At 38.5% G+C, this 27,419-nt stretch overlaps 1 protein-coding gene across 1 annotated transcript; it reads left to right on the top strand.

Moving 5' to 3' along the window:
- Positions 1-859: 859 nt before the first annotated feature.
- Positions 860-27,419, top strand: UPF3A (UPF3A regulator of nonsense mediated mRNA decay). Its single transcript, XM_059839623.1, is given in 11 exon segments — positions 860-988; positions 990-1,268; positions 3,526-3,632; positions 11,722-11,828; positions 13,748-13,846; positions 13,933-14,043; positions 17,382-17,437; positions 17,530-17,688; positions 19,525-19,685; positions 22,720-23,014; positions 25,933-27,419. Coding segments are annotated over 11 exon segments (1,662 nt in total). The 5' UTR covers positions 860-874; the 3' UTR covers positions 26,107-27,419.

Genomic DNA, 27,419 nt, shown 5'->3' with positions numbered 1-27,419 from the left:
GTATTCTGATTAAATTACAGACATTTTTGCTCCTTCTGTCTAATTTCCAGAGTTCTAGACACGTCTGTCCTTAAATGTGTGACATGTCCTTACTTTGGAGCTTGCTGTACTTCTGCCACCAATTCTAGGAGATTTAGTCCAAGATATTCCAACTCACACAGGAATTTCAAGAAACCTTTTGGATCTAGATATTGCAAAATTCATTGACTGCAATCTAGGACTAAAGACCCTTGCTCTAACTGATGGGCTAGTACTTAGAATAATCATGGAATCATAGAATCATAGAATGGTGTGGGTTGGAAAGGACCTTAAAGATCCTGTAGTCCCAACCCTGATGCCATGGGCAGGGACACCTCCCTGCCAGGTCTTTTAAGGCCCTGTCCAACCTGGTTTTGACCACTGCCAGGGATGGGCATCCACAATCTCCGTGGGCAACCTGTTGCAGTGCCTCACCATCCTCACAGTAAGTTTCTTGCTAACATCTAGGCTAAATTTGCCTCTCTCAGTTTGTACCCACTCTCCCTTGTCCACCACAGTTCCTGAGGAAGCCAGGCCCAGAAGCACCCTTAGGAAGAGCTCTCCCTACTGTGTGGCCTCTGGGGCTCAGGCTGGCCACGTGCAGGCGCTGCTTAATTATCACAGAATCTCCCTGCGGCCATACAACTCCTGGCCTCACACAAGTAACGGTCAATGGCCTTTTTTCTCTCCTTTTTCCCACTGCTTTCTCCCCGGAATTTGGCTACCCCTTAGACCCTGCAACCAAAGACTGAATAACGCGCCCCCGCGGTGTCCGTGTCCTTCCCGCCCTCGAGCCGCTCTGAGGCCGGCGTGATGAGGCACCGTGAGCTTAGGGCGAGGCTGTAAGAGGAGGAAAATGGGCACGTCTCTGTGTCTTCCTCTCGCACCGGCAGAGTGGGCGCCCTGCGCCATTCCAGCAGGGACGAGGACGGGGACGGAGGCGCCGCTGCTCGCCACGGCTGGCGGGAGGAGCCTCGCGAGATCCTGCCAGCCCTGCGGCCGTTCTCGCGAGGTTTCGGCCCAGCTGCGGGCGCGGCGCTTGCATGCGCTCGGAGCGGGAGGCAGGGCAGGGGCCGGGCTGGGGCGGCGAGCGCGACTCGCGGCCCATGGACGCCCCGCTGCTGCAGGAGTCGCCGCGCCGCGACACGGACGCTCCTCCGAACCCGCCGCCGACGTCCCCGCTGCCGCCGCCGCCGCTTCACCCGGCGCCGGTGAAACAGCGGGAGGAGAAGAAAACGGCGCTGAGCAAAGTGAGGGGGCGCGAGCGCGGCGCGGGGATCGGGGCGGGGGCGGCTGCGGTGGGAGAGGGTGGGAGGGAGGCTGCAGTGAGCAGACAGACCGAGCCTGATCTCAGGAGGTCCGTGTGTTTGTAACGGGAATTTCTTCATCTGCAGAATGAGAGTGTTTGTTCCCGGAGTATTTGGGAGACTCCCAGCTTCAGCGCTGGAAATCATTTCACCTTTAATTGAGAAATCAAGGCTGGCTATTGCTGTGGCAAAGCAGCTTCTGACAAGGGCAAGAGCACATCTCTCTTCTACGTCTTTATTCAAGCATTTTTCATATAATACTTACAGACTATAACAGGCTGTCCAGGAATGTCACAGAGCCTCTGGCTGGAGACATTCAGAGCCCACCTGAACATGTTCCTGTGACACCTGCTCCAGGTTACCCTGCCTTGGCAGGGGGGTTGGACCAGAGATCCCTTCCAACCCTGACAATTCTGTGAGTCTTTGAATACTGTGAGATTTGATTTATTCCCGTTTATTTTTAATTGGAAAACTGAAGAACTGAAAGTGAGTATAACTCAGAGCTCAGTAAAGTTAAATTCAGATATTAAAGTACTCAGAAATTAAAACAAGTTGCCTGAAGTTTGATGGCTATTTTACTGCTTTGTGTGCTGGCATCATTCAGCCAGAGATTTCTACACAGTTTCCTGGCCTTTGGTATTGGGCAGTTTAGCTTGGTGTAGTGGGTTGACTCTGGGTGGCTGACCTCCAGCCAGGTGCTCTTGCATTCCTCCCTCAGCAAGACCCAGGAATAAGGTATGATGGAAAAAACAAAGTGTCATCACAGGAAAAACTGACATAGCTGAGGGAGGACCTCAAAGCAGCTTCTTACAGCTTTCTTACAAAGGAAAACACAGGGGCAGATACTGATACTTTCTCTCTGGTGGCCAGTGACAGGATATGTAGGAATGGCACAAAACTATGTCTGGGGAGGTTTAGATTGCATATAGAGAAACGTTCTTCACCCAAAGGGTGGTTTGGCACTGGAACAGGCTCTCCAAGAAAATAGTCAGCACTAAGCCTGACAGAGTTCAAGAAGCATTTGGCCAGTGCTCTCAGGAACACGCTGTGATTCTTGGGGCAGGGCCAGGAGTGGGACTTCAATGGTCCTGGTGGGTCCCTTCTAACTCAGGATACAGTATGGTTCTAACATGGAGAGAATTAATTTACTTAATGGCTAATTAAAAATTATAGAAAACTGTTAAAAAAAAAAGATTGCAACTGAAACACCTTCCCACCTCCCCTCTTCCTTCCCAGGCTCAACCTTCTCTGCCTGGAAGTACTGCGGAAGGATGAGGAATGGGGGTTGCAGAACAGACATAACAGCTCCTCCCTGCTGCTCCATCTTCCTTAACACTCCTTCCCTCCTCCAGCATGGGGGACTTGACATGGGACACAACAGGATACAGTCCTTCATGAAGTGCTGCAGGAGGGTCCCTCCCACATGCTGCAGTTGTTCATGACCTGCTGCAGCATGAGTCTCTTTCATGGGCTGCAGGTCTTCAGGATAAACCTGATCTAGTGTGGGCTCCTCTGCACAGGCTGCAGGACCCTTCAGAGCATCTCCACTTGCTGTGGCATACAGTCCCCCATGGGCTGCAGGTGGATGGCTTCTCCACTGTAGTCCTTCATGGCATGTGGAGGAACAGTGTGCCTCACCATGATCCATGATCTCCTTCAAGGGGCTCTCTGCTTTGGCACTTGGAGCACCTCCTCCCCTCCTTGTCCTTTCCTGTTTGTCTGCAGGGCTGTGTCTTACACTTTTTTCTCCCCTTACTCCTCTGTCTCGCCCACTGCTGTGCTACCTTTCCTGTCCATTCTTTCCCAGAGTCACCACTGACTTGGCTTAAGGGGCTCAGCTGTGCCCTGAGGTGGATCCATTGGAGCTGCTGCACTCTCCACTGGGCAGCACCAGCATCCTCTCTGAAAAACCCCTGCCAGGAGCAACTGGACAGAGACCTATTACACTGAAATACTGCTGTAACATGACTTAAAAGCTAGTTTAAATAATTTTTTAGAGATACTGTAAAATTTTTATGTAATCAATATCTATTTTTTAGGTTGATGATTAAATTGCTATAGTTCTCAGGCAGTTCATCAGAACATGTCAATTATCCTACAGCTTCAAAACAATTACAGGAACTGAGTCAGGGAATTTGTGCCATCTGTTTCTACAGTATTTAGATCAAATATAAATCTCCATTTCTTTTTATATATGCAGGTGGTTATTCGAAGGCTTCCTCCTTGTCTAACTAAGGAGCAACTGGAGGAACAGCTGCATCCTCTACCTGCCCATGATTATTTTGAGTTTTGCACTGCTGATCCCAGGTGAGGATGAGCTGTTTCAGTAGGTTTTCAGGTGCTAAAAACCTAATCAAGGTATATGGGACATTCCAAATCACATGTTTTTCCTCTTTTTATTATTTTTGTTGAGTTACTATTATGGCCCACCTCAGAAGGTGGGGATAACCCACATTCTTGTTGCTAGATCCCTTGGGGTAAATTAGTGTGAAGTGACACTGAATGATCAGTATTTGTAAATAAACAATGTAGTGTTTATTATAGAACAACTTGGCTGCAAAGGAAAACAGGTATGGAGCTGTTTTGGTGGTTATTATCTATAGTAATACAACACGAAAGCATTGCGATGTGAAAGTGCAACAACATCACCCAAGGACACACACGAAGGGAAAGAAAGAGAGAGAGAGAAAGAAAGAAAGAAAGAAAGAAAGAAAGAAAAGCACAAAAGAAAGAAAAACAAAGTACAAGAGTGTGAGGATCTCACCACCCACAGGCCCTGCAATAAGACTTGGTTGCTGTGCAGTCTTGGATCCAGATCTGGCAGGAGGAGTGGGGGGGAAGTCCTGAAGAAGTGGTGGGGAGAAGATGGTGGAACACAGCATCTTTTGAGTCTATATTCACCCTGGTTCAGGTAAATATAAATCAGGTGCCTCCTCAGGAGCAGGGAGCTTCATGTAACACTGTAGATCACGGGACTCTTCGGGAGTCCTTGGCACCTTCTAAGACAGCACAGCTGCCCATCCTAGCAGTGCAGTTGAGTCACTTGTGCCCCGCTATGTCCCAGCAGCAGAGATGAACCCGCTCAGGTCACACTGAGTTCCCAGCATTTCCTAGGGCGAGGAGGGCCAGCCCCACAGCCCAGTGGTTTGTGCAAGGAAGCACAGCTTAACATGACAAGGGGCACAATCCTGTCCACAGGATCCAGCTCTTATCTCACTCACAGCTCATCATTCACCCTGTGCCTTACCAGATCAGAGGTTTAGCCATTACACGACCAAAATTACACGACCAATTTTTTTTTTTGTATGAATAGGCCATAATGTAGTTTGAAACCCTGATGTTTCTTTTAACCTTCCTTGATAAACTGTAACAGCCCGCTTAATTGGCTGTGAGTAAGATTCATTCTGCGATAAACAATGACAGAATATTTTTATGAGTGTGAGTTTAGTTTCTTTGTTTACCTGCATGGATTTTTTTGTGCATCATACCAATTTTTAAATAATCTAGTTTTATTCATTTTTGTCTCATGCAAAAGTAAAAAAGAAGAAATATTGGCTGATTTAAATTAAATCAGAATTGCTGGTATAGTTACATAATTTACTCAGTATCACAGTGGTGAAATGCAATTCCCATTTGAATAAATCAGTTTCCAGAAGAGAAACAAAACATCTTGTATGCTTAGTATTCATGTGTTCTTAAAAACTGAAGTATAAGATCCATCTTGTCATATCTTAGTGTGTGATGAATCACACCTCCACTGGCTCAAGATTCTTTCCACTGACTATAGAGGGATGCTGACTCTTTATTGCTGACCAAATTTTGAAGTTAGGGGTTCTCTCACAGTCAGCTTCACAATCAAGAAGAAATAAATGTTTATTTAGAGGAATTATGACCGTTTCTGACCTGGGTAGTTGCCCATGAGTGCAGCAACAAAATAGTACGTGCTTCAGCTTGTCTGTTAAAACTACAAAGGATGTGAAGTGAGGAAGGAGGAGAACTTACTCTGATTGGAAATCTTTGTACCTTATATTGCTCTTCTGAACTTTGTCACCTCTGTTTCCAAATGGGCCTCTTTCAGGCTTCTGTCCCAGCTGTTCATTTGATAAGAGGAAAATACCAAAGGCAAACCAAAAATTCTCTGAAGAAGAGTGTCAGTTCTCACTGCGTTTAGATGCACAAATGCCAATTAGCAGTTAAAAAATTTTGAATTTTATTTTCCAGAAAAGTTTGCATAAGAATTTAGGGAGTCAGTCTCTTTAGAAAAGAGAAGGCACTGATAATAGTTGGATATATAAAGTTTAATTTTCTCTCCTATGTGATGAAATTTGGATTACCCAAAAATTTTGCTGTTCACTTGTTTAATTGCATGTATGACAGGTTACCAATGGAAGATACTGTTTTTTCTCTCACTCTGTCATTTGTAATGTTATTTTCTTCTGCCTTCACAAATCTAAACTCACTAAAAAAAAATCATTTAAGTTTGAATTTTTCAGCATGAAATGTTTTGTGCTCGCTCCATTTTTCTTCATCCTGCTTTTCAAAAAATGTGTTTTCAGACAAAAGATGGGTTATTTTGGAATGGATTTATCTTTACCAGTTTTGTATGGCTACAGCTTCTTTCAGCAAACTACACAGCTTATGTGGGCATTTCACTGCCATTCTGCAGTGTTGGCTTGACTGATTATTTGTTTTTTGACTGGCTCAAGATCACCGTGTCTCTTTTGTCCTCTTTGTTCAAATGCTGACACATACCCACGTATATCTTTTTATGAGTCATCTCTTTATGTTACCCACGGAGGAATATACAATAAACTTCCAGAAAGTAAAAGTTTAATCAAAGTTAATCTCATTCTTCTCTTCCCCAGCAGAGAATACTTTTTGAGTGTAAGACATTATATTGCCATAGTCTGTCGTGTTATGGACAGTTCACAAGCTTTCAGCAAACTCTGTGCATGCGACTTCATGTCATTCTAGCTAACAGGAAAAGCTACAGGACAAGGTTGGCATGTTTTCTGTCTTTCACTGAATAGCTTTTTTCTATATCCTGTACCATGTGCAAAGTGGCAAGCAATCCAGAGAATTCAGTGATAACAAAAACATGGGAAGATGAAAAGAAAAGTCATGTCACCCAATGAGAAGGATTTGAAGAAGCTACTCAGTGAAGAGGATCTGTTGAAAAGGGGCATAGAGATGCTTTGATGCGGAAGCGGACAAGTTTCCTTAAGAGCTGTAACATCTCAGTTTAACCAGATCCTGTGTTACTACATCACAGAAGTTTCTATAAGCTCATTCAGATTTTAGAGCTTTTCAGAAATTCATGCCACGAATGATGAATGTTGGAAATGGGTCAGAAGCAGTTAGACAAATACTTAGACAGATATTTATCTATGAAAACCTATTAAACATAAGTTAAAAGTTTGGTATTACAAAGTCCCTAGGTTGCAGATACTTGCAGTTATGAACTGAGTGTACATTTGTACATTTGTACATTTGTAAATTTGTACATTTTCCTCTTTTTAATTGCTCCTGGCATTCTCTATTAGTTGCTGTTGATAAGGGCACTAGAAAGGTCTAACTGTAGCTGTTTCTACATTTTTATTTTCAAGATAAATCATCCTAGAAGACAAAACAAAGATATGCATATCAACTCCAGTTTCTCTTTTTGTGTAATCTTTATAATATCTTTGTAAGTGCTATCTTTAAGTCTCCAAGGTTGTGTTATAGGCAAGCTATAAAAGTTTTTCAAATTTCATATGATTAATGTAATTTTCAGTTACATCTGTTTCAGTAAAATCATTTCAGAAAGTGACTTGTGTTTCGTTCCTTTTTAGATTCATCTGATTCACTGCATTACATTTATTTTCTCTTTCATATTGACATTAAAATGCAAACAAAACACTGTTTATAGATGATAATTAAGGCTCCGCCTTCTTGATAGACTGTTGTGTACTCAAATATTAACTATTTTTTCCAGGCGCTCTTTCCTTTTTGTTTGCTAGTAAAGGTTTCTGAGCCTATTCTAAAGATTTGACTAATCACCAGTCAAGTGATTGATCTACCCTTCAGAGTTTGGGTAATCTCTCTGGACTGGCATTGAGTGCTGAGTGCCAGGAATTGTTGATAGTGTTCTGAGGTTATGAAAGGAAAGAAATCTGAACACAAGCCTTGCTTGCATGAAAACAGTTCAAATTCTCAGTGCCATACCATGTATCACAGAGTGATAAAGCTTTTCCAAAGAGCACTCCTCCTTTTCCCTCCATACCTTCTTCCCAACATTGAGTTCAGGATTATTGTAGCTAAACAGCATTAGCACTGTAGGATGTAGGTTTGCACCCAGGAACTGCAGCCCTGAAGGGGCAGTGCCTTTAGTGCTTCAAGGGAACCACCATTACTGTGTTGACAGGCTTTGATTGGCACAACTCTGGTATTTCTGCTTTCTCTGCCAGGCAAACTGCTCATTTATAGCTGTAAAAAAGAAAGACTAAGCTTATTTGAAATTGTGCCAGTTCCACCCATAACACGAATGACCACAGAAGATGACAAGGATGAAGGCCAGGGGATTTTAGCTTGACATGAAAATGTCAATGATTAGTTATCAATTACTCTATGAATGAATGGGTGGAGGAGCTATTTGACTCTCCAAAATTAAGTTGTAGAGCTCTATATACATGTAAGTATATATTTTATAAATGTCCACCATGATTCATGAGTTGATAAGTATTTTACTAAGATGAGATTGCTGGCTTTATAGTTACTATGTTGCTGTTTGGACTGTAAATAACTATTTAAAATTATGTTCCTGTATATCAGTCTTTTTACACAATTGTGTTTAAAGGTACTTTGTAGAAGAAGTAAACGTTTAGAATGTGTTTGTTATTAAAGTTGCTAGAAAAATAAGGACTTAAAAATATGATAGACTAAGTGTTACAGAAATAAATGTACCCTGAAAGATCAAATGCCCTTGAATGCAGAGCAGAAAAAGAAAAAAGAAACAGGGTGTTGGAATGAATAAATGTGTACACTCAGACTCATCTGGGTTATTTCCATAGAGATTGCTCCAAGTGCCGACATGTGCAGTGCATCTGTCCAAAACATTATACGTATGGAAAGCAGCATTATAGACAGCAAACACATGGCAAAATGGAACCAGCTCTTGGATGATAAAACTGAATTTCAGATCCTGAATGAAATCTGTGGTGGTAGATACTTAAAAAAAGCAGGAGACACACAGAGTTCACTTCTGTAGGACTCAGCTGGAAGACAAAATCCTTAAGAGTAAATAGTATTTTAGTCAGTAACTGCTAAATACTAAATACAGAAGTCAAGCAAGAGTGTTTCTTCTTAGGAGGGCTTGTTAGCCTCAGAGTGCCTGTAGCCCTGTGAAGCCCTGTGCATTCTTTGCTGCATGATCATGCTGTTGGGTTCTGAATGGTTAGGTAAAGACAATCCAGGATGGGGAGTAGCTGCTGGAAATCATGTGTGTCAAACCTAGAGTAAAAGTGATATATATGCAATTCAGTGTCAAGTATTTCAAATTTGCTAGGTTTAGTTAGCTTCCCACCTAGAGTTAATTTAACTCACTTTTTTAGGCACACTGTACACTTTGGTGAGTAAGAAGCCTAAGACAAGGGTTTGAAACACTTAGCTGGGTTGGTTTTGTGCACTCAGCACTCTGATAGCTAACTCACATGCATATGAGAACCATCTCTTTTGTGGAAGTGTCTCCATCAGAGAAGTGTTGTCACAGCTCTGTTTCTGCAGCCTTCTACCCCAATAAATAGCCACAGTAATGGACATACAAATGCTGTGATATTGTGCTACACATCAATATCCTGCTGTGCTCAATCATGCTTTTACATTGTTGTATGTTTCTGCTCATGTGTGTGAAGTTCTTGAAGATGTTAAAAATGTATAGCAGCAACACTAGGTTCCTTACTTGCAAGGTAGATTCTGTTTTCCAGAGTCCTGTTTAGAGACTCAGTTCGTTCTTACTAATGAGTGCTTAATAATCATATCAGATGTTCCTCCATTTTGAAAGTTATTCACTCTGTTTAAGCTGAAAGAGCTAGAAAAATATTATGTTGTGTACCAGGAAAAGATTATGTTGCCAAAGAAGGTGAAAGAGTTTGCACTGATTTTCTAGCTGAAGGAAGCAAGGAAGGAGCAAGCCTTTGTATTTTCAGTTCTGTTTCACAATGTGTCTAACCATAAGGTTCTATGTTCCTACAGGAATAAAAAAAATCCAACGGTATGATGAATCTGCTTGCTGTTGCACTGATGCAGAGAAGTGTCACAGTAATGTAGGATTGGACCCTTGTCCAACTAACAGTCTTTATTCTATAGAAAGTTTTAATCAATAGAAAGTTTTACAAAAGCTGAAGATGGAAAGAACAGTGGAGTAGTTATTTAGACTAGGGACTAAAACTCAGTTCCTCAATCCCAGGTGATAACTGGAATGAAAAATAATGCTCCCTCAAGATTCCTGCTTTTATCTGATGAATGTTTAGCACTTCAAGGGTACAATCATATCCATCTAATGTCAGGCCTTGTTTAATTTAAACCTCAAAGCACATGAAAGATAAGAATAGTGCTGTTGATATAACAGAGAAGGAAGTTTCCTTCTTCATGGGAGCCCCAGTTATCTGAGACTTTTACTGTTGTAGCCATTAGGTAGCACAGAGACATTACTTCCAGTACAACTATAGATTGCCACAATAAAATTCCATCCTTTACACATTTTAAAATACATCTTTTAACTCAGTGTAATTATGAAAAGTGTTAAATTTTGTCGTCTTTGAAATTGATGAGAAGAAACCTGTCTTTTTATATCTGCGTTGCATCTTGGTGATAAGTCTATAGCCATGCTATAGCATCTTTCAGCCCTGGCATGCCCTAGCAGTTTCCCACTTAGCATTTTTGCAGTTACCCACTTACCATTCACACAATGCTGTTCCTATCCTAGAATGTCAAAATATACTGGGTATATATAGATAAATGGCTCTTCCTCTCTTCCTTGGGAATAGTTTATCTTCTTCAAGCTGTAGAAACACTTCATAGCTGGTATTTACAAAGTGGCTAAATGAAAAAAAAGCCCTCTAGGTTGTTTTGGTTTTTTGATATTTCTTCTGGCTACAGGATCAAACACAAAATTGGTGGGTATACAAAATCATTGGTGATTGACAGCACTGCTCTTTATGGTCTCCTCCTAACACTGTAAGTGAAATCCATATGGATACATATTTTAAAAAGAAAAAAATTACTTGGGAGCAATGTTGCTTTGAGCTGCCACATGCATGGATCCTGTGATCCAATCCCTATTTTTGGTCTTTCTCACTCATTGTGAAATCTGATTTTGAAAGAGCTCTGGGATTGAAATACAATTGCAGCTGTGTGTGTTTATTGTCTCCTGGTGCCAGTGGTGAGTTGGTCTGAAGACAGGACATAGGTGACAATGGAATTATGAACTATTGGAATTATGGAATTATAGGTATTTTAAAGATACGGGCTTGTGTTAAGATTTATTCAGAAACTTGATGTAATACATAGTCATCATTAAGTCAGTTTAATACAAACTGACTTACATATAGCAGTTGCAGGAGTTTAAAGCATGTACATGCCCTGACTCACAATAAGTTAGCTGATGGGTTCTAATTCATTAAATTACTTCAGTTTCATCATGGTTGTGGTGTGCCAGCCCTAAGATTTTTATCAGGCACATTAAACATTTACCCATGGATTGGGATCTATGCCAATAAATTCTTGAAGAATCAGAATTATTTTATGTACCCATTTCTTTGTTATGCTTTGGATTTTCACAGCAACTCTTGGTCACAACTAGACATTGCACGTACATTGATAACACATGGGTGTCTGATGGAGTTTATTTATTTGTGTATAATTCAGTGGATTATTTTGCCAACTATTAGGCTTTTTATTCTCTCTTAAAGGTGGAAATCTTTTTAAATACAGTGACAGCCTGGAAGCTGCCACTTGACTGCAGTCTTTTACTTAACCTTTCCTTTTCAGTGATACAAGACTTTTCTTAGTATGCCCAAGAAGTTCCCCAAAAGCACTGCTGTTATTCATATCTCTTAAATTGGGAAATATTAAAGTTTGGATCCTGCACAGTTGGAAATGTATGCTCTGCAACTTAGGGGAACAAAGTAAACTGGAAATATTTGTGTCAGTTCAGAATAAATTTCACAGTTGCATACAGAACTCTGATGTTCTGTTACTTTTTGTCATATATATATCATTAGATGTGTAAATGCAAAGACTGCTTAAGGTAGCAGTTTCTCAAAGAAGATGAGAATTATGATGTGATTCCTCTGGTTTTATGTTTTCCCTAGCCCTGAAAAGAATAATAAGTAACATAAAATAAAATTTCTTGTTGCAGCCTTTATCCTCATCTCTACTCAAGAGCATACATTAACTTTAGAAATCCTGAGGACATCCTTCTTTTTAGAGATCGCTTTGATGGCTATGTCTTCATTGATAATAAAGGTTGGACTGTTTGTAAGATATTAAATATGTATGTATACATACACCAGTTTAGAGCATCAATGTGCTTTCTTTTTCCTAGTTATGCCATTATTTCATCACTAGGCAGTTAATTACATAAAAATATGTTAACATTTATCACTTAAAATATAATAAAGTGCAAACTATATTTGTCCATGCAGTTTTGCTTGTCTATGTGGTGTGCATGCTTTATGTGCATTCTTATACTTTAGGCAATGCACTATCAAGACCATGCTAAGAAAATTTCCTTATGCAAACTTCACAATTCATTACAATAGTAACTGAACACATTGTGAGCACAGATTTTTACATCTTCAGCATTTCTGAGCTAAAGTTCTGCCACTTACTCCTGTTTGGAAAAAGCAAGAAGAAACTTTCAACATTTTGGTTGCCCACTTTTAAGACATGTAGAGGTTGAATTTTTAGGGCCTTTGCAGACATCTTGAGTTGAGTTCTGAGAACAAGAATGGCAAAATTGATTGCCAGTTTTAAAATGTTCAGTCTGCAAATGTTTGCCCTACTGTAAAGAAAAAGTCTGTAATGTAGATGTGGATAAAACCAGGTCGGCTGCAGGAGTATGAAACTGCCATCAATAAGAAGTGGTTTAGCAGAACTTTAGCAGTTCCTTCCCTCATTCAGGCATACTTTCTGTAAAAAGTTGCATAGATTATGTAAAATATATGTAGATTTGTGGTTCTCTTGTACAAACATTTTTCTATTCTGTATACTCAGTGTTGCAGAGGTCCTGTGAAAAGTAGTCCTGCCCACTCTTACTAGAAACTGATCTCTAAAGAAGCTGTCAAACCAATGAATTCCTCTTCAGCATTTCCTACCTGTGATGTTTTATTTCTTTCTAATATCCCTCAGATTTAGATGGTTTTTGTAGAGATGAAGAACAACACCATTCTTAGCAGTGTGCATTTCCCAGATTTAAAATTCTGAGTGTTTTAAAATTTGAAACTAGAAAGAAGTTTAATGATTCTGCTATGACTTTGCCTAAATTCAGCACATTCTTCAGTATTATGCTGGACTGAAGCCAGAATACTCTGCAAAACTATGCTTGGACACAGTTGGCTGGTTTGACAGGATTGTTTGTACAATTAAAGAGCACAAAGTTTGATCAGAAGTGCTCTCTGGTGAGGCTTGTGGCAGCATTGCATTTTGAGGCTAAAACTGAAACAAGGATTAGCAGGTTCAATAAGGTTAACAAATGTTCTAGCAGACTGAAGACAAGTTTTCCTCGGACTTGAGCAAAGTGTAATCTTGAACCTGCTGCAAGTGGAAACCAAGTGCAATTCAAACCCCACACACGGTTCTGACTCCAGTCCACAGAAGAAGCCAACTCAAAGCAAAGAATCCCTGCCAGTAAAAACAGAAGTTGCACAGTCCATTGTAAACAGAGAAGTTACACACAATTCTGTGTGCTGAGTTTTACAGTTGTAGTTCTGAAAGGAGATGCTTTGTTGTTTTATTACATATTACCTGGCATTTATTTATTTTTAGACAACAAAGCTTTAGAAAAGCAACTCAGCAGTTCCAGATTGCTTTCCCAATAGTACTTAATCACTTGTCAGACTGAGATTTTGTGATAGATTTTTCTAACCAATTTCTGTGACTAATTAAAAGGGACCTATAAATAATATTGCCAAAAATTTATTTCGCAACAGTATTCATCTTCACTTTCAGTCTTGTCAGCATATCCAAAGAAAAGATCTTTTTTTAAAATTTTAAATACCTCTTCATGTAACTTTTCATTAGAAGTTTAGGAGTGAGTTGTAGAAACATTTACGTTTGTTTTCACATAAGACTTTCCAACACATGTTCGAGAGTTTGGAAGATCTTACTTGAAGGTAGGGAATGTTTGTCCCCCTCAAAAAAATTAAGGATTGATTTCTTTTAAGGTTTGGAATATCCTGCAGTGGTTGAGTTTGCTCCATTTCAGAAGATTTCAAAAAAGAAGCTGAAGAAGAAAGATGCCAAAGCTGGGAGCATTGAAGATGGTAAGCATCTTTTCCTGACATCACAGTGAAAAATTTCTATTATGTATTGCAAAGTATTAACATAATTCAAAAATTTTTCTTCACAGATCCAGAATATAGGAAATTTCTAGAGAATTATTGTGCTGATGAAGACAAGATCTGTGCCAATCCTGAGATTCTTTTGGGAGAGATTGAGGCCAAAACAAGGGAACTCATTGGTCTGTTTTCTTGATTTTTCTTATTATTGAGAATATCCAATATCTTACTTTTTATCTTTATGATACCACCTGCAAGAGCTGACCTGTTCAGTCTAACAGATTTATAGCACCAGTTAAATATTTGTTTTCCAGGCAAGTAGTAGCAGTAAACCTTAAAGTCTCTATGCATGAAATCACTTGGTTTCACTTCAGCTTTTGCATGCACACACACTGGCTTCAGAAATAGGCCTTTAGTAATTCTGAATACTTACAGATGTATTAGTAGATGAAAGATTTATTTTTAAAATGCAAAATAGCGGAATACTTAACCATTGATCCCTGATATTAGCTGCTTTTATTAAGAAACATGAAATGATCTCTCTCTGTTCTCATGGTCAAGATTCTGGAAAAGCTTTGAAAGTAAGGCAACATCTTGTTTTCTGTATGCATGCAGCATGGCTTCCACACTCCTGGGGGGAATTTTAAATAAGGTGAGCACTGAAATCTTCACTGCTAGTATGCAGTTTTCAGGATGACATGGAATTTTTGTGTATCTTCAAGTGATAACATGCAGAACAGTTAGTCTTTCCCTAGGTGTGACAATTGAGTAAGAAAAAAAATTGACCTTTGCTGTTATTTCTTTACAGTGAAAAAGTGGCCACCTCTTTTGATTAGAATCATAGAATCATTTAGGTTGGAAACTTGCTGTTCAAGAACATCAAGTATAACCATTAACTCAAAAATGCCAAATCCACCACTAAACCATGGTGGCACAAATGCCACAACTACACATCTTTTAAATACCTCCAGGGACAGCAACTCCATATCCCTGAGCAGCCTGTTCCAGTGCTTGACAGTCTTCTGTGAATAAATTATCCAATATAAACCTGCTCAGTTACATCTTGAGGCCATTTCCCCTTTCCTGTCACTTGTTACTGCTTTTTGAGAGTTAACTGGAGAGATTTGGAACTCTAATAATTTAGAGGAAATGGACACTTAGATAACTCTGTTATCAATAAAACTTGTTTTTTGCTGTTTTAAATAGGGAGGTCACCCAATAATTTTTATTTACCCCAAATCTTCCGTGGTTCTCTGGTTGACAGCAGAGTAAAGGCAGTAAAAATTTTTTAATAAGTTTGCAATTTGCAAAAAGTTTATGGTTTCAAGAAGATTTTTTAACTTAAAAATATTTTATCAGGGAAGATGAATAATCTTGAGAGTTGCAGATTTCTGAGTAACAATGTTAACTGAAGGCAGCTTTAAGACTTTTAATGTTTTCATTTCTGTTAAGTCAGAGGAAATCAAACTAGTTGCTTTATTTTTTCTGCCATTCGAAGCTGTGGCCATTGCTATCAATACAAAACCAAAAATTTTTTTAGCAGTTAGCATGTTTCTAGCAAAATTATGTAAGAGTTTAGCTGTGTGTCCAGTTTCAAAGGTGTTACTCCTACTGATGTCAATGAAGGATGTGCTCAAGACTTTGCTGGCAGAATTGAGCCTCACATGCTCAGAATTTCTCCATGTGAAGTTACTGCAAACCAACATGTTTTATGCATCATGCCAGATGCATTGGCTAATCAGTTTCCATGTGACAGAAAGATATGAAAGAGATTTTCTCTGTAGCAAGATGAAGATAAGCAATTTTTTCTCATTTGTTTGTAGACAGCAAGATAAAATATAAAGTTTTGCTGACACAGCTCTTCATTTAGTAATTTATTTTCTCTTAAAGATTCTTAAACATTTGAAGAAAATGCTCTTAGGTTTGTATTTGCAGTAAGGCCCATTAATAAGTTGGGTAAGATTCAAGTTAGATAAACATTTTTTTTTCCCCTTCCTCTTTTGGTAGTACTCATCACACTGCTTCTCTCCCTTGAACTTCAAGTTATAATTTCTCATTAAACCTCTTGCACTACAGTCTTAGTCATGACTAGGGTCAAGTTCTGAACTCTCAGTGCAGCCTATCCTTTCCTCAGACCTTCCAGTTACAATTTGTGATCTCTTTCAGCATGTAAAGGTGCCCAGAGGCAGCCACTGGGGAAGGCAGCTCTGGGGACCTAAAACTTGTCCAAAACAATGGGCAGGTGGAAAGGATGGGGAGGCATGGAAAATGTAGGAATAGAAGGAGGAAAATATCAAATCAACAATCTTTATTGGTTGTTGATTCCTACCATTGATATTTGCTGAAAAGAAACAGTGAATCCTATCGGCCTTCCCATTCATAACTGTGTAACAAAATTTTGTTATTAGTGAATGTTTTGCCCCCAGCATAATCCAGCTTTCAATCCAAAAACATTTAAATGCTTTTGGGATATGAATTGTGTCTAAATTTTGACCATGTCATTTCAAATTTGCTGAAGACTTTTCTTATTATTTTTTCTTTCTTTTCTTTCAAATTTTGTCATGCATTTCAATAGGGAGTGTTTTTCTGTGGGTTGCGGGAGAATCCAATACATAACTGTAGAGCAATTTCAAGTAGTAAACATTTTCTATTCTGGGATATCTAAAACTGACAGAATTTGTTGTAACTACTCCCAGCTGTAAATACAGGCTGAAGTGAAGTCTGAATTCAGTACTGACAGTCATGAATAACGAATTTGATAAGGAACAGGATAAAGAATTTGATTATGTTCTCCAAGTTTTTATAGAATTTGGGGATGGTTCAGCCAGGTGACTTGATTTCAGAGTGTGGAGACAGCTCTGTAATAAAAGAATGGCTGTGTGATCCAGTAGATGAGATATTTTATTAGCAATTTTTGAAGCCAGAGTTTTATTGGATCTGCTAATACTTTGCTATGTAACCTGGGGCAAACTGCTTATCTGTTATTCATCCTGTTTTCCCGTGGAAAGGTGAATACTAAATGTCAGGTAAATGAAAATGTTATATGAGACTGAAAATGTTTCCTTCATTATGTACTTTGGAAACCCTGATTGAAAAGTGCTATGTGAGTTACAGTAATGTGGGCTGTATATGAACAACAATATATCTAGGTTTTAATGTACAAAAGTAAAAAGTAGGAATAGATTCTAAACACATTTTTTTCTCTTTTTTTGGTGAAATAAGCATTCAATGAGCAAGAGAGAAAAGCTATTCTCTTGAACTGAAAGGATATGATATTTAATTAAATATCAAATAATCGTGCAACATATTTCTGTTGCTTCTAATGCTAACAGCAAAAAAGCAATGAAGTGTTTCTAAAGCAGAATGATGGGAATGCCTTCAAAAATACATGAAACAAATAGGTTTATCAATGACTTAGCTCCCTTTCAGATAAAGCTAGAAAAAGGGGGTTAATACTAAAGTAAAGAAATGAGTACATTTTAGGAGTTGAACACTATATCACAAATTTTTTGTGTTTTAGCTAGAAGAACAACACCCCTTTTGGAATATATTAAAAATAGAAAATTAGAAAAGCAGGTACGTTCAGACTTTTGCCTGAAGTTCCACATTTATGTTTCATATGGTTTTCTGTTGGACAATTTACAATTAATCATTATTGAACTCTTCAGAGAATACGAGAAGAGAAAAGAGAAGAACGGAGGCGGAGAGAATTGGAGAAGAAACGTTTGCGGGAGGAAGAGAAAAGGAAGCGCAGAGAAGAAGAAAGACGTAAAAGAAAAGAAGTGGAGAAGCAAAAGAAGATTTCTGACAAAGAAATAAGGATCAAGGTAATTGAGATCAATGAAAAAAAATTATTCTTCTTTTGAAGTTATCCTTTGGTGTCTCAATGTTTATTTAGTGTACAACAGCACAATGTGGAGACACCAAACCAGTTTTGACTGGAAGGGAAAGTAATGTAGGTCTTTGACAAAGTGTTATTTGAAAGTGTGACTGATGGCCTTACCTACCATGGTGTGCTGGTGCAGTTAGAGCAGGTAACTCAGACATCTTCTTACAACTCTGCAGCATTCCATGCCGGCATTAGCTGACAGAATCAAATTGTTCTGTGCCAGCCTGTTGGAAGATTATTGTGGGTTTGATCCCCATATGGGCCATTCACTTGAGAGCTGGACTTGATGATCCTTGTGGGTCTCTTCTAACTCAGAATATTCTGTGATTCTGTGGTTCTGTGAAACATAGCTTTAACACTTTCTGTCATGTAAATCTTCATTTGGCCATATATGCAGAGACAAGTATTTATGTTTATGCTCAGAATTGATGTATTTTAATTGTATGCTAATTTCAGGTTGCACGGCCTTTCAGCAATCCAAATGGATTTTAATGACATCACTTAGGAGGGTGTATCTTGTGCTATGAAGTCTGGCCATATTAAAGCATCTTATTTCTGCAAGATGACATAGATACAACTGTTCATCTGAACCAATTTTTTTGTTATTAGAAAGGCTTTACAGGCTGTTTTGAAGAGGAAATTTGATATAAGAATCTGTAGCACAAAGCAAGAGCTTGACTCAGATTTAGTGGTGGTTAGAACCACAGAACTTTGGACATCTTTCCTCATTGTTCTTGGAAAACAGTTTTCTTCACCTAAAAGTATAAAAATAGTAAATTCTGAAGCTGAATTACACGTTTTTCATGTCTGGGCATTAAAAAAAATACTCTAGAAGTTCATAAGAAAAGGGACTTGATTCTTAAAATATATTACCTAAAAGTGCTTGTCCATAGAGCCCCAGTATTCATGACATATCTGTAGTGATATGACCCTGAAAGGTATTTCTGTCTCTGAAAGTAAAGGAAAATATTACCTGAGAGAAACATTGTAGAAGTTTCAAATATTGGAGAAGATAAGCCTGTGCTCATTTCAGAAACAAAATGGTGGAATGGAGAGACTGAGGTGTTCTGCCTAGAATTGATATGGTAGGGTAATAATTTGAGACAGTTTTATAAAATTTATGCTTGTAATACTATACTCTGCTGAAACTCTGTATGGGTTGCTATGAAAGGAACAGACTTCTTGAAAATCCTAATCTTCAAGGTGAAAATGTAATGACTTCTCTTCTGCTGATATCACAAGTTTTTCCCCATCTGTATTTGTGTCAGGATGTACTAAGCACCTACTTCTACACGCCTGTCTATCCCAGTTCATGTGACACACATTTTTTATTATGTTTCAAGCAGTAAAGTATTAATCCTGCTCTCTTTGTAGTATTGTAGAGGTTCTGCTTCTTATTTTATGGGCAATGACATTGATCTCTGTTACATGATTTCTAAGAAACCATAGATCATAATAATGTCTTTATGTTTATAACTCAGGAGAAAAGAGTAGGTAAGTGCTCTGAGAAGAATAGGTAAGTGCTTTCTCCAGTATTCTCCATGTATTTGAAAGTGTGCAGTTGATTGCCTAATAATGACTATCACTCCTTAGCAAATGTAAACCACCCTTTTAAAATAACTTTAACTTTCATGCTTTGTAAAATATATTCCTAGCATGTAAATATAAGGTATCTCCAATCTTAGCAGGTTACTGATATATTTAATACTTATTAAAATGCCTGTACAATAGAGGAGAATAATTTTGCATTACAATAAAAACAAATATCTCTTAGCTTCTCAAGAAGCCTGAAAAAGGAGATGAACTGGCCAGTGAAAAGCACAAAGAAAAAGGTGAAGAAGCTGACATTGAGGAAAATAAATGGGATAAATCAACTGGATCTGGGACTATAAAATCCAAATCTTTGGAGAGTTCACTAAAAGAAATTAAGGAAAAGTAAGTAATACTTACCTTTTAGTCTTTAATTTAGATCTTAAATGCTTTCATCACAAGGCTTAAATATAAGTGGTGCATTGACAAGATGTTCTGTCACCAAAGAAGCAATTTCATTCTGTGTGTGAACAAATCTTTTCCTGTTGTTTTGGTAAAAGGTGTTTCATAACAATTTACTGACCTGGTGGCAGTATTAATGGATGCAATTTGTTATTGGTGAAATGCTATGAAATCCCTGATTGGAAGGATTTCTGCATGAAAATTCATTTTGTTGTTATTTCACCTGTTCCCCATCAAGAGCTCAGGTAAGGCTCTCCTTCCATTACTCATGTTGAAGACTAAATTGTCCACAATGCCATACTTTTCCTTCACATGCGGGTTGGGTGCAATAAACATATGAATGTCTAGGAAGTGGGACAATGGCAAAATTGTGAAGGTGTGAATGAAAGCCTTATGATAGATACATGCAGCGGGCTGTCTCTATCTCCTGCTGCCTTTGTGTTACATTTGCAATGGTAGGAACAAAAGGCATAGCTCAGTTCTATTACTGCTGTAGCCTGGAAATGACTCATCTTACAAGTGTTTTCAGCAGTTGGTTCTCTTTCTTGTCCTTTGGCACATGAATCCCATCACAAGCAGGATCTACCTGTTAGATATTCAAGATAAATAACGAAGAAAAATATGTATGTTCTGAATGTTCCTGTAAAATTCCATGTCCTGAAACTCTGAAATTGAAAATATTCAGCAACTTCTTTATTGATGGTCTTCGAGAATGGAAACAGAACAGACTCAACAGAAACACTTGCAGGGGCAAATCACTTGTTTGCTACTCACAGAATCTTTCAGATTGGAATGGACCTTAAAGATCATTGAGTCCAACTGTTAACCCAGCACTGCCAAACTGCCATTATAAACAGTGTCCTTAAGTGCCATGTCTACATGTCTTTTAAATACCTCCAGGGATGCTGACCCCACTACTTCCCTGGCTTTTTATGGATTAAACTCTTGGTGGTGCCATGCAACATTGTTTGCTCTTGATCCTGTAAGTTTAATAAGACATTAATGTAGATTTTGCCTATGTAAAACAGAATCTGTTTGGCTGCACAGGTACAGTAAGCACTACCTTGTGCTTCCAAGTGCTGATTTCATCTTGATTTTTAGTGGGTAGGTAGCAAGCTATGAGCTATTTCAGCTGGATTGAGATTTAAAGTTGAAACTGCTTTGTCACTGACTCAGAAATTGGTAATAAGCTATAAGTGCCAACTCTACCTGCAGGAGACTGAATTGCCTGTTTGAAACGATGTCAAATCAAAATCTCAGTAGGTACATAAGTTATATGGTCAAATGTGGATTTGAAACTGCATCAAACAGAAGTGTGCTTCCATTCCCTTTACTTCTATTCATTTCTGCTTTCTCTGGCTATGTAACTTTGTCTTCTACCTATACTCTCAAATTGCTTACCCTGCCATTTCCACTCTTGCCTGCCTGTTCACTGTGACTGAATTTTAGGAATCTACTTTAGCCACTCTTGGAACAGGAGTTTGTATCCCTGCCACCTGTCTGCCTTCAGACACAGCACTTCCTCCCCAACAGTAACAAACAAGGGAAGAGACAAGTATCAGGCAATACTGCAGCAACAAATTGAGTCTTTCTGGCTTTTTGGAAGGTCTTGCCCTGAGCCTTGCTAGGACTTGGAGTTAGGTTCTGGACTAGCATATTAAACATGAAACAAAGCAATTTACAGCCACATACTCCTTTGCTAACATAGTATTTTATGTAAATGTATCCATGCTACAGGTACGAGGTCTATGTAACTCTGGTTGGTTCAGGTGTCTGTGACAGCTGGGATATTGCTTCACTTGGTGAATGTGTTATGCTGATACAAGCTCAGTCTTGTGAAATGCTGAATAACTTAACCTCTCATTCAGGTTCTGCTCTGACTTTCAGCTCTTCCTGAGATGGGGACCCTCTTTTGGCAGCCCCACTAATGCCCAAGTTGGCATTGACAGATGCTACCAAATTTCACATTTCTGTTATATGAAAAAGAAAAGTTGTATATATAGATACACTTTTATTTGTATTAAATGATTGTGAATAAGAAGCATATCACTATTTGATCACCACACCATTGAAAAATCTCCATCCTCTCTGATTCTATCTGCAGTTTCCCAAAATATGAGGAGGCTATCAAAAGTAACTTGCTGTTTCAATTTTAACTATTTATACATATGTAATGCAAAGAAACTGCCTGTATTTGTTCTTTTTGAAGTTCAATCTGGTTTGTAATCTTTCTTCATTATTTGCAGTCTTGCCATATGAGAGAAACACCCATTTGCTGAACTGGAACAATGAAGTGAATAAGAGAGCTGAGAATTTTATCAGACGGGCAGCAAAATGTTGCCAGTAATCTTTATAATATAAAAAATTTACAGCATAGCAGAAATTAAATATTATGTTGTGGTAAGGTAATGGTCTTTGCCAAAATAAAATATGCAAAGGCAGGCTAGATTATTTGGAGACACAATAAACAGAAGCCTGGAACATAAGTATTTATTTTCACACATGTCTTCTGCAAGTTATGATGTCAGTAAATAATTTTTGTTATGCAGAGACATAAAATTTACAAATTGATACATGATACCTGCACAATTCCTTCAGATCCTGAATGTTCCTGTTCAAGGGAATACCTTCATGTATGACTCACCTCAACACCAGCTTACAAGAGCTAATAGTGCAGCATGTGTTTATATGAAGGGTATTGGGGAACTATTGATAGGATTTCAAAGAGGGATAGAAGGTGAAGAATGGGCCTTCCACAACAGTTGCACAAAAGCTTGGTAAAGCTTTGTCTGCAATTCTCAACCAAATGCATGGTGAGACATTCAGCATATAACCCTTTGTAATGAGAAGAAAACAACCTTGATATATGACTTATCTACACACTTGAAGTCAAAGAAAGGCTTTGACTTTCATGTTTCTGTAGCTCCTTTTTCTGTTAACTGCTTGGATTTTTTTTTCTCTTCATACATACTCATAGGTCACAAAATGATAGTGACAAAGAGCAAAGAGATTTGGAGAGAAGATTTCGAGAAAAAGAACCTGAAAGACAAAGGTATCGATTGGATGATGGCAGAAAGCATAGAACTCACTATGAGTTTGACAAGTTTATGAGAAGGAATGAAGAAGAGCTGAAATGGGGGAAAGGATACAACCAAGACAGAGGAAAGAAAGGGAACTACAACTACAGCTTCACTGTGGAGGCAGTAGACAAACTGGGTAAAGAGGACAAGTGTGATGACATGGCATCCAAAAAGGAGCGCATAAGAAATAAGGTTCTTTTATTCATTTAGGATAATCTTTCATTAGTTAATATGGTTCAAGATCACCGGTTTTAACTTCTGCAAATTCAGCATAAAGATGCTTTTTCAAAAGAATTGTTTATCTCATTTTCAGTAAAACCCAGATTTCTTTCTGGGTTGTTGTCAAAGGACAACAGCAGTTAAAATAAGTCAAGGTTACAGGCTCATTCATATTCACAATATATAGAAGACCTTCTGTCTTCATTTCAGCCCTGTCATTTGAAGAATACTATTCTTGGAAGCCTTACATTTTATAAGTATATTAGAAATCGTTACACTTCTGATCTGTAATGAAATTTAAAAACTGTGGCATGTTAGTCTTTTAAAAACATACTTCCATTACTCTCATGAAATAATTATATTATGGATTTGCCAGGCATTGCTTGGTAGAGCAACAATAAGGAGTTAAATAAATAGCTAATTCAGAGAGCGTGAATGTATGGATTCTTCAGTATTGCATACCTGCCAGTATGAAAAGGCTGTCATTTCATCAGGATAAATTTATCCCCATAGCTGTTGTCAGGGGAAGAGCAGATGCAAAACCAGTGTGAGCAGAGCCTGTGTCAGGGTGTGTAGTAGAGCTGTCCCCTATTGTCTCCCAGAGGTCTGGGTATCATTTTTCTCAGGCTGACTGATTTCACGGATGTGCCAGAGTCTTTTCAGGATGTGGCTCTCCTTGTCAGCCCCTTTCTCTCTCTCTCTCTCTCTTGACCCTAGATTTTCCACAAAAGATGACCAAAACACTGTAAGAGTAGAAATTTATTCTGCCTGTGAAACTCTTCTTTCAAAGCAAGTGACTGATCTGTACTGTGGGCTAAGGCTGACAAGAGTAAACTGGTCACATGCAGAGTGAGTCTGCATGGAGTGTGCAGGGAACAAGTTCAGGTGGACTCCCTGTGCATGTCAAGGAAGTCATCTTGTGCCAACACAGAAAGCCTGGTGTGCCCTGAGGTTTTATTATGCAGAGGTCAGCTGAGCAGGATGGCTAAGATTTATCTGCATTTACACATTAGCCACTTTCCTCATCAGTGGTTCTACATTTTTCTGTAGAATAGTCAGAAAAATGGCTAGTTCAGAAACAGGAAGATGGGAAAAATATTTTTTCTCATTCTTGCCATGCTCTTCTTGAAATCTGTCAAAATAATCTCCAGCCTTGGAACTGGATGGGTCCTGGGGGCCTTTTGGCAAGTGTTAAGAAGCTGTCTGCATTTTATTTCTTTGCATCACACTTCTGGTAGCTTGCTGAGCCCCTGGATTAGTCTACACTTAGGTCTAAAATACTAGATTTGTTCCCTAAAGAAATAAGCACCATCAGTAAGGTATGTTGCAGTGTGGTGACTTTTTTCCTTTGAGTATTTATCACATAGGTGATTTGGGGCTCAGTTTTACAACTTAGGTATAGCATTGACAATGCCAACACAAATGTTTAGTCAGAGATGGAACCTCTTTCTGAAGTTCGTAGGAATTAATTAAAAAATGGGAAATTTCTAGTGTAAGTAACACAGAGGCTGTCGTAGGAAAAGTCATTTGGACCCTTTATCTTAAACTTTCTAAAGGGCACTGCTTGAGGATCTACTTTTATGCAGCTGTTTGGGATATAGAAAGGTGTGTTATGCATTTCATACCACACTGCAAAGCACTAACTAGTCATCAGGCTCAGTGGTGAATCTTGACATCTGGTCTAAAGAGAAGGAGAGAAAAAGTGTGTGGAAAAAAGAGAAGTGAGTCAAAAAAGATGAAAGAAAAAGAAAAGAAAAGGGGAAATGCATTTTGGGAATAAGAAAAATGAATGAAATAACAAAAATCAGTAATTACTTCAAGGTTACTTATTATTACTTATTATATTACTTCATTATGAAGGCAGTTGAAAGTTGGTATAGTTTGATGTAGGACAGTTTCAATGCTCTGCCACTGTCTTTAAGCGGGCTGCTGTCTGTTTGCTGAACTTAGCACAAGACTGATCAAAAAGCTCAAGTATTGGTGAGCTTTCGGTTGCTTCATAACATGACGTGAAAGTAAAATACCCTTACCAGGAAAAGACTTCTTCAGCAGAGTTTCTAACTGGTGTGTTTTACTAATGAAATTTCAAAAGTAAAGAGTGCTCTGAAGAGCATCACCATTTTCAGGTTTGAGGCATCTTTTCCATGTAAACTGGCTCCTTCTTCCATTTTCTCAGGATCAGAGCAGCATGTGTATGATTGGGTCACTCACAGAGCCTTCACATGCTCAAATTGTACTTAATTTGTTTATTATCAGTGCATAAATTCCCCTGCTCTCATGCTCAGTATGGAAGGCAAGATGAAGTGGAGCAAAAACTGTGCCATTTCATTTTGATGTGTATAATTCAAATGTGCATTGCATGTTTAAATTCTGGTAAGGATTGGGTAATAATTGATGATCAGTTGAGGATAATTTTCTAGCTGCTAGCTGCTGAGCTGTTCTCTGGTCTGTCTTGGATTTTTATGCTTATATGTAATGTTTGACATTTCGTCTGCAGAGTTGCAAGCGCACAGGCTATTGTTCTTCTCAGCTGATGTTAGTGAAGGTAGCAACATTTCTTTTGTTTTACTTGTAAATAATATGTTTGGTAATTGTCTGCAGTATTTCTCCTTGTTTATGTCAAATGTATCATAGGATCTTTAATTTTTACAGCATTTTTCATTTTTTCAAAATGTTTGGCTCCCAAGAATAGTGTTATAAACAACAAATATTGAAAAATAGATACTGAATACCCAGTCAATTTTCATTACATGCCATTTTTTCCTGGTTCTTATAAAATGTAAACTTAACACAAATTCTACTTTCTTCATAAAGATTCAAAACTTTATAATTCCACATATGTGTCCCACATGGGTTTCTCAGAGCATTAACCATTATCTCCTTCCTTCTAGGATCGTCCAGCCATGCAGTTGTACCAGCCAGGAGCTCGCATCCGAACACATGTGGGACCTACAAGTAAAACCTATGACTGCAGTGGGAAATCCTTTGAAGATGCTCTTGATAAAAAATATGAGGCAGATAATTCAGCTGGAGCTAGCTCTGAAAAGACTGAAGAAGCAGAATAAAACAGTTGGGGGGAAAAGTCTTGTGAAAAGGAATGAATTTAAGATTCAGCGTCATCACAAAAATCCATTGGGCTGTTTCAGAATTCCACAGGCAATTGCATCAACAAAATAATAATAGCTCTGCCTCTTACTTTCTCTAAAATAAGGGAAGAGTGACTGGACATTTGTAAAATATCTTACAGCAAAGGAATATTGTTGTATTTTTACAAAAAGCAGCTCAAGCACTCTTTGCCTAATTTAAAAGCAGTTAAAATATTTTATTAGATTTACCTTGAAACAGAAGACCCTCTAACAATTTTAAGGGAGTATTTATATAAGACTTTAGAGAAGCTATGTCAGCTTCTTGAGTCTAAAGAAATGAAATATAAATTTGCATCAGTTTGAAATCTGAGGCATTTTACATCTATTTGGTGCATGACATGAGGGTCCACAAGACCCCTTCCTGCAATTGGCAGGGGTGGGAGCTGCTGCAGGGTGTTGCAGATGGACTCAATGGGACCAGCCCTGGGACGAAGCTCTGGAGCCAGTGGTGTTTGCAGGATGAGGCCCACAGTTTGCACAGTTGTGAGGAATGTCCAGTGGTATCTGTACCTCATGGTGTTTACATTGGTTTTCAATTAACTGTAGTGTCAGATAAGTGTTCGTAAAGCTACAAGTATGTTGTTGGAGAGTTTGTCATTTTCTGAGCCACTTTTGCCTTTTATGTTTTAATAGATTCCTTGTGCTTAAAACAGAAGACAGCTAATGCAAACATCAGCACCTTAACAATAAATCTGGTTTTAATTAATTAGCTGGTTTTTATCATTCTAACTCTGACTTTTGGACAAAAAAGTGGTTGTACAGTGATGATTTTTTATATGCTTATGTTTCATGTAAGTTGCAGTAACAGGATTTGAAAAATGTAAAATACATGAGCATTCTGCAGTTTTGTTTGTTAAAAAATTAAATATGAATGTCAATTGCAAACTACCATTTTGTAAGATCCAGGCCAAATTCTGCCCTCTAAGGCAGGCACATATACATGTGTATGTGTGGGGGTGTGTGTGTCTTCTGTTGGTTTCAACTACAGACATGTGTTTATGAAAGGGCGAGATATGTTCATTTTTCTTTCATGGCTAAAAATTTCTCAGTTGTCTAAAACTGAGACCTGCTTTGTCATTGAAGTTAAATAGTAAGATATTTTTTTTTCATCCTCTCTGAACATTTTATTATTAAGCATAACATCTAATTGTCCTAGACTGAAAATTATTTATTGTCTTTTACCAGATATTAAGCAGTAAATAAAATAAAAGCAAAAAATATTTTGACTATGA

This window comes from Haemorhous mexicanus, chromosome 2 (genome assembly GCF_027477595.1).
Source record: "Haemorhous mexicanus isolate bHaeMex1 chromosome 2, bHaeMex1.pri, whole genome shotgun sequence".
Taxonomy (NCBI): domain Eukaryota; kingdom Metazoa; phylum Chordata; class Aves; order Passeriformes; family Fringillidae; genus Haemorhous; species Haemorhous mexicanus.
Note: the sequence above shows the minus strand (reverse complement) of the source record. Positions and strands in the feature narration are given on the sequence as shown.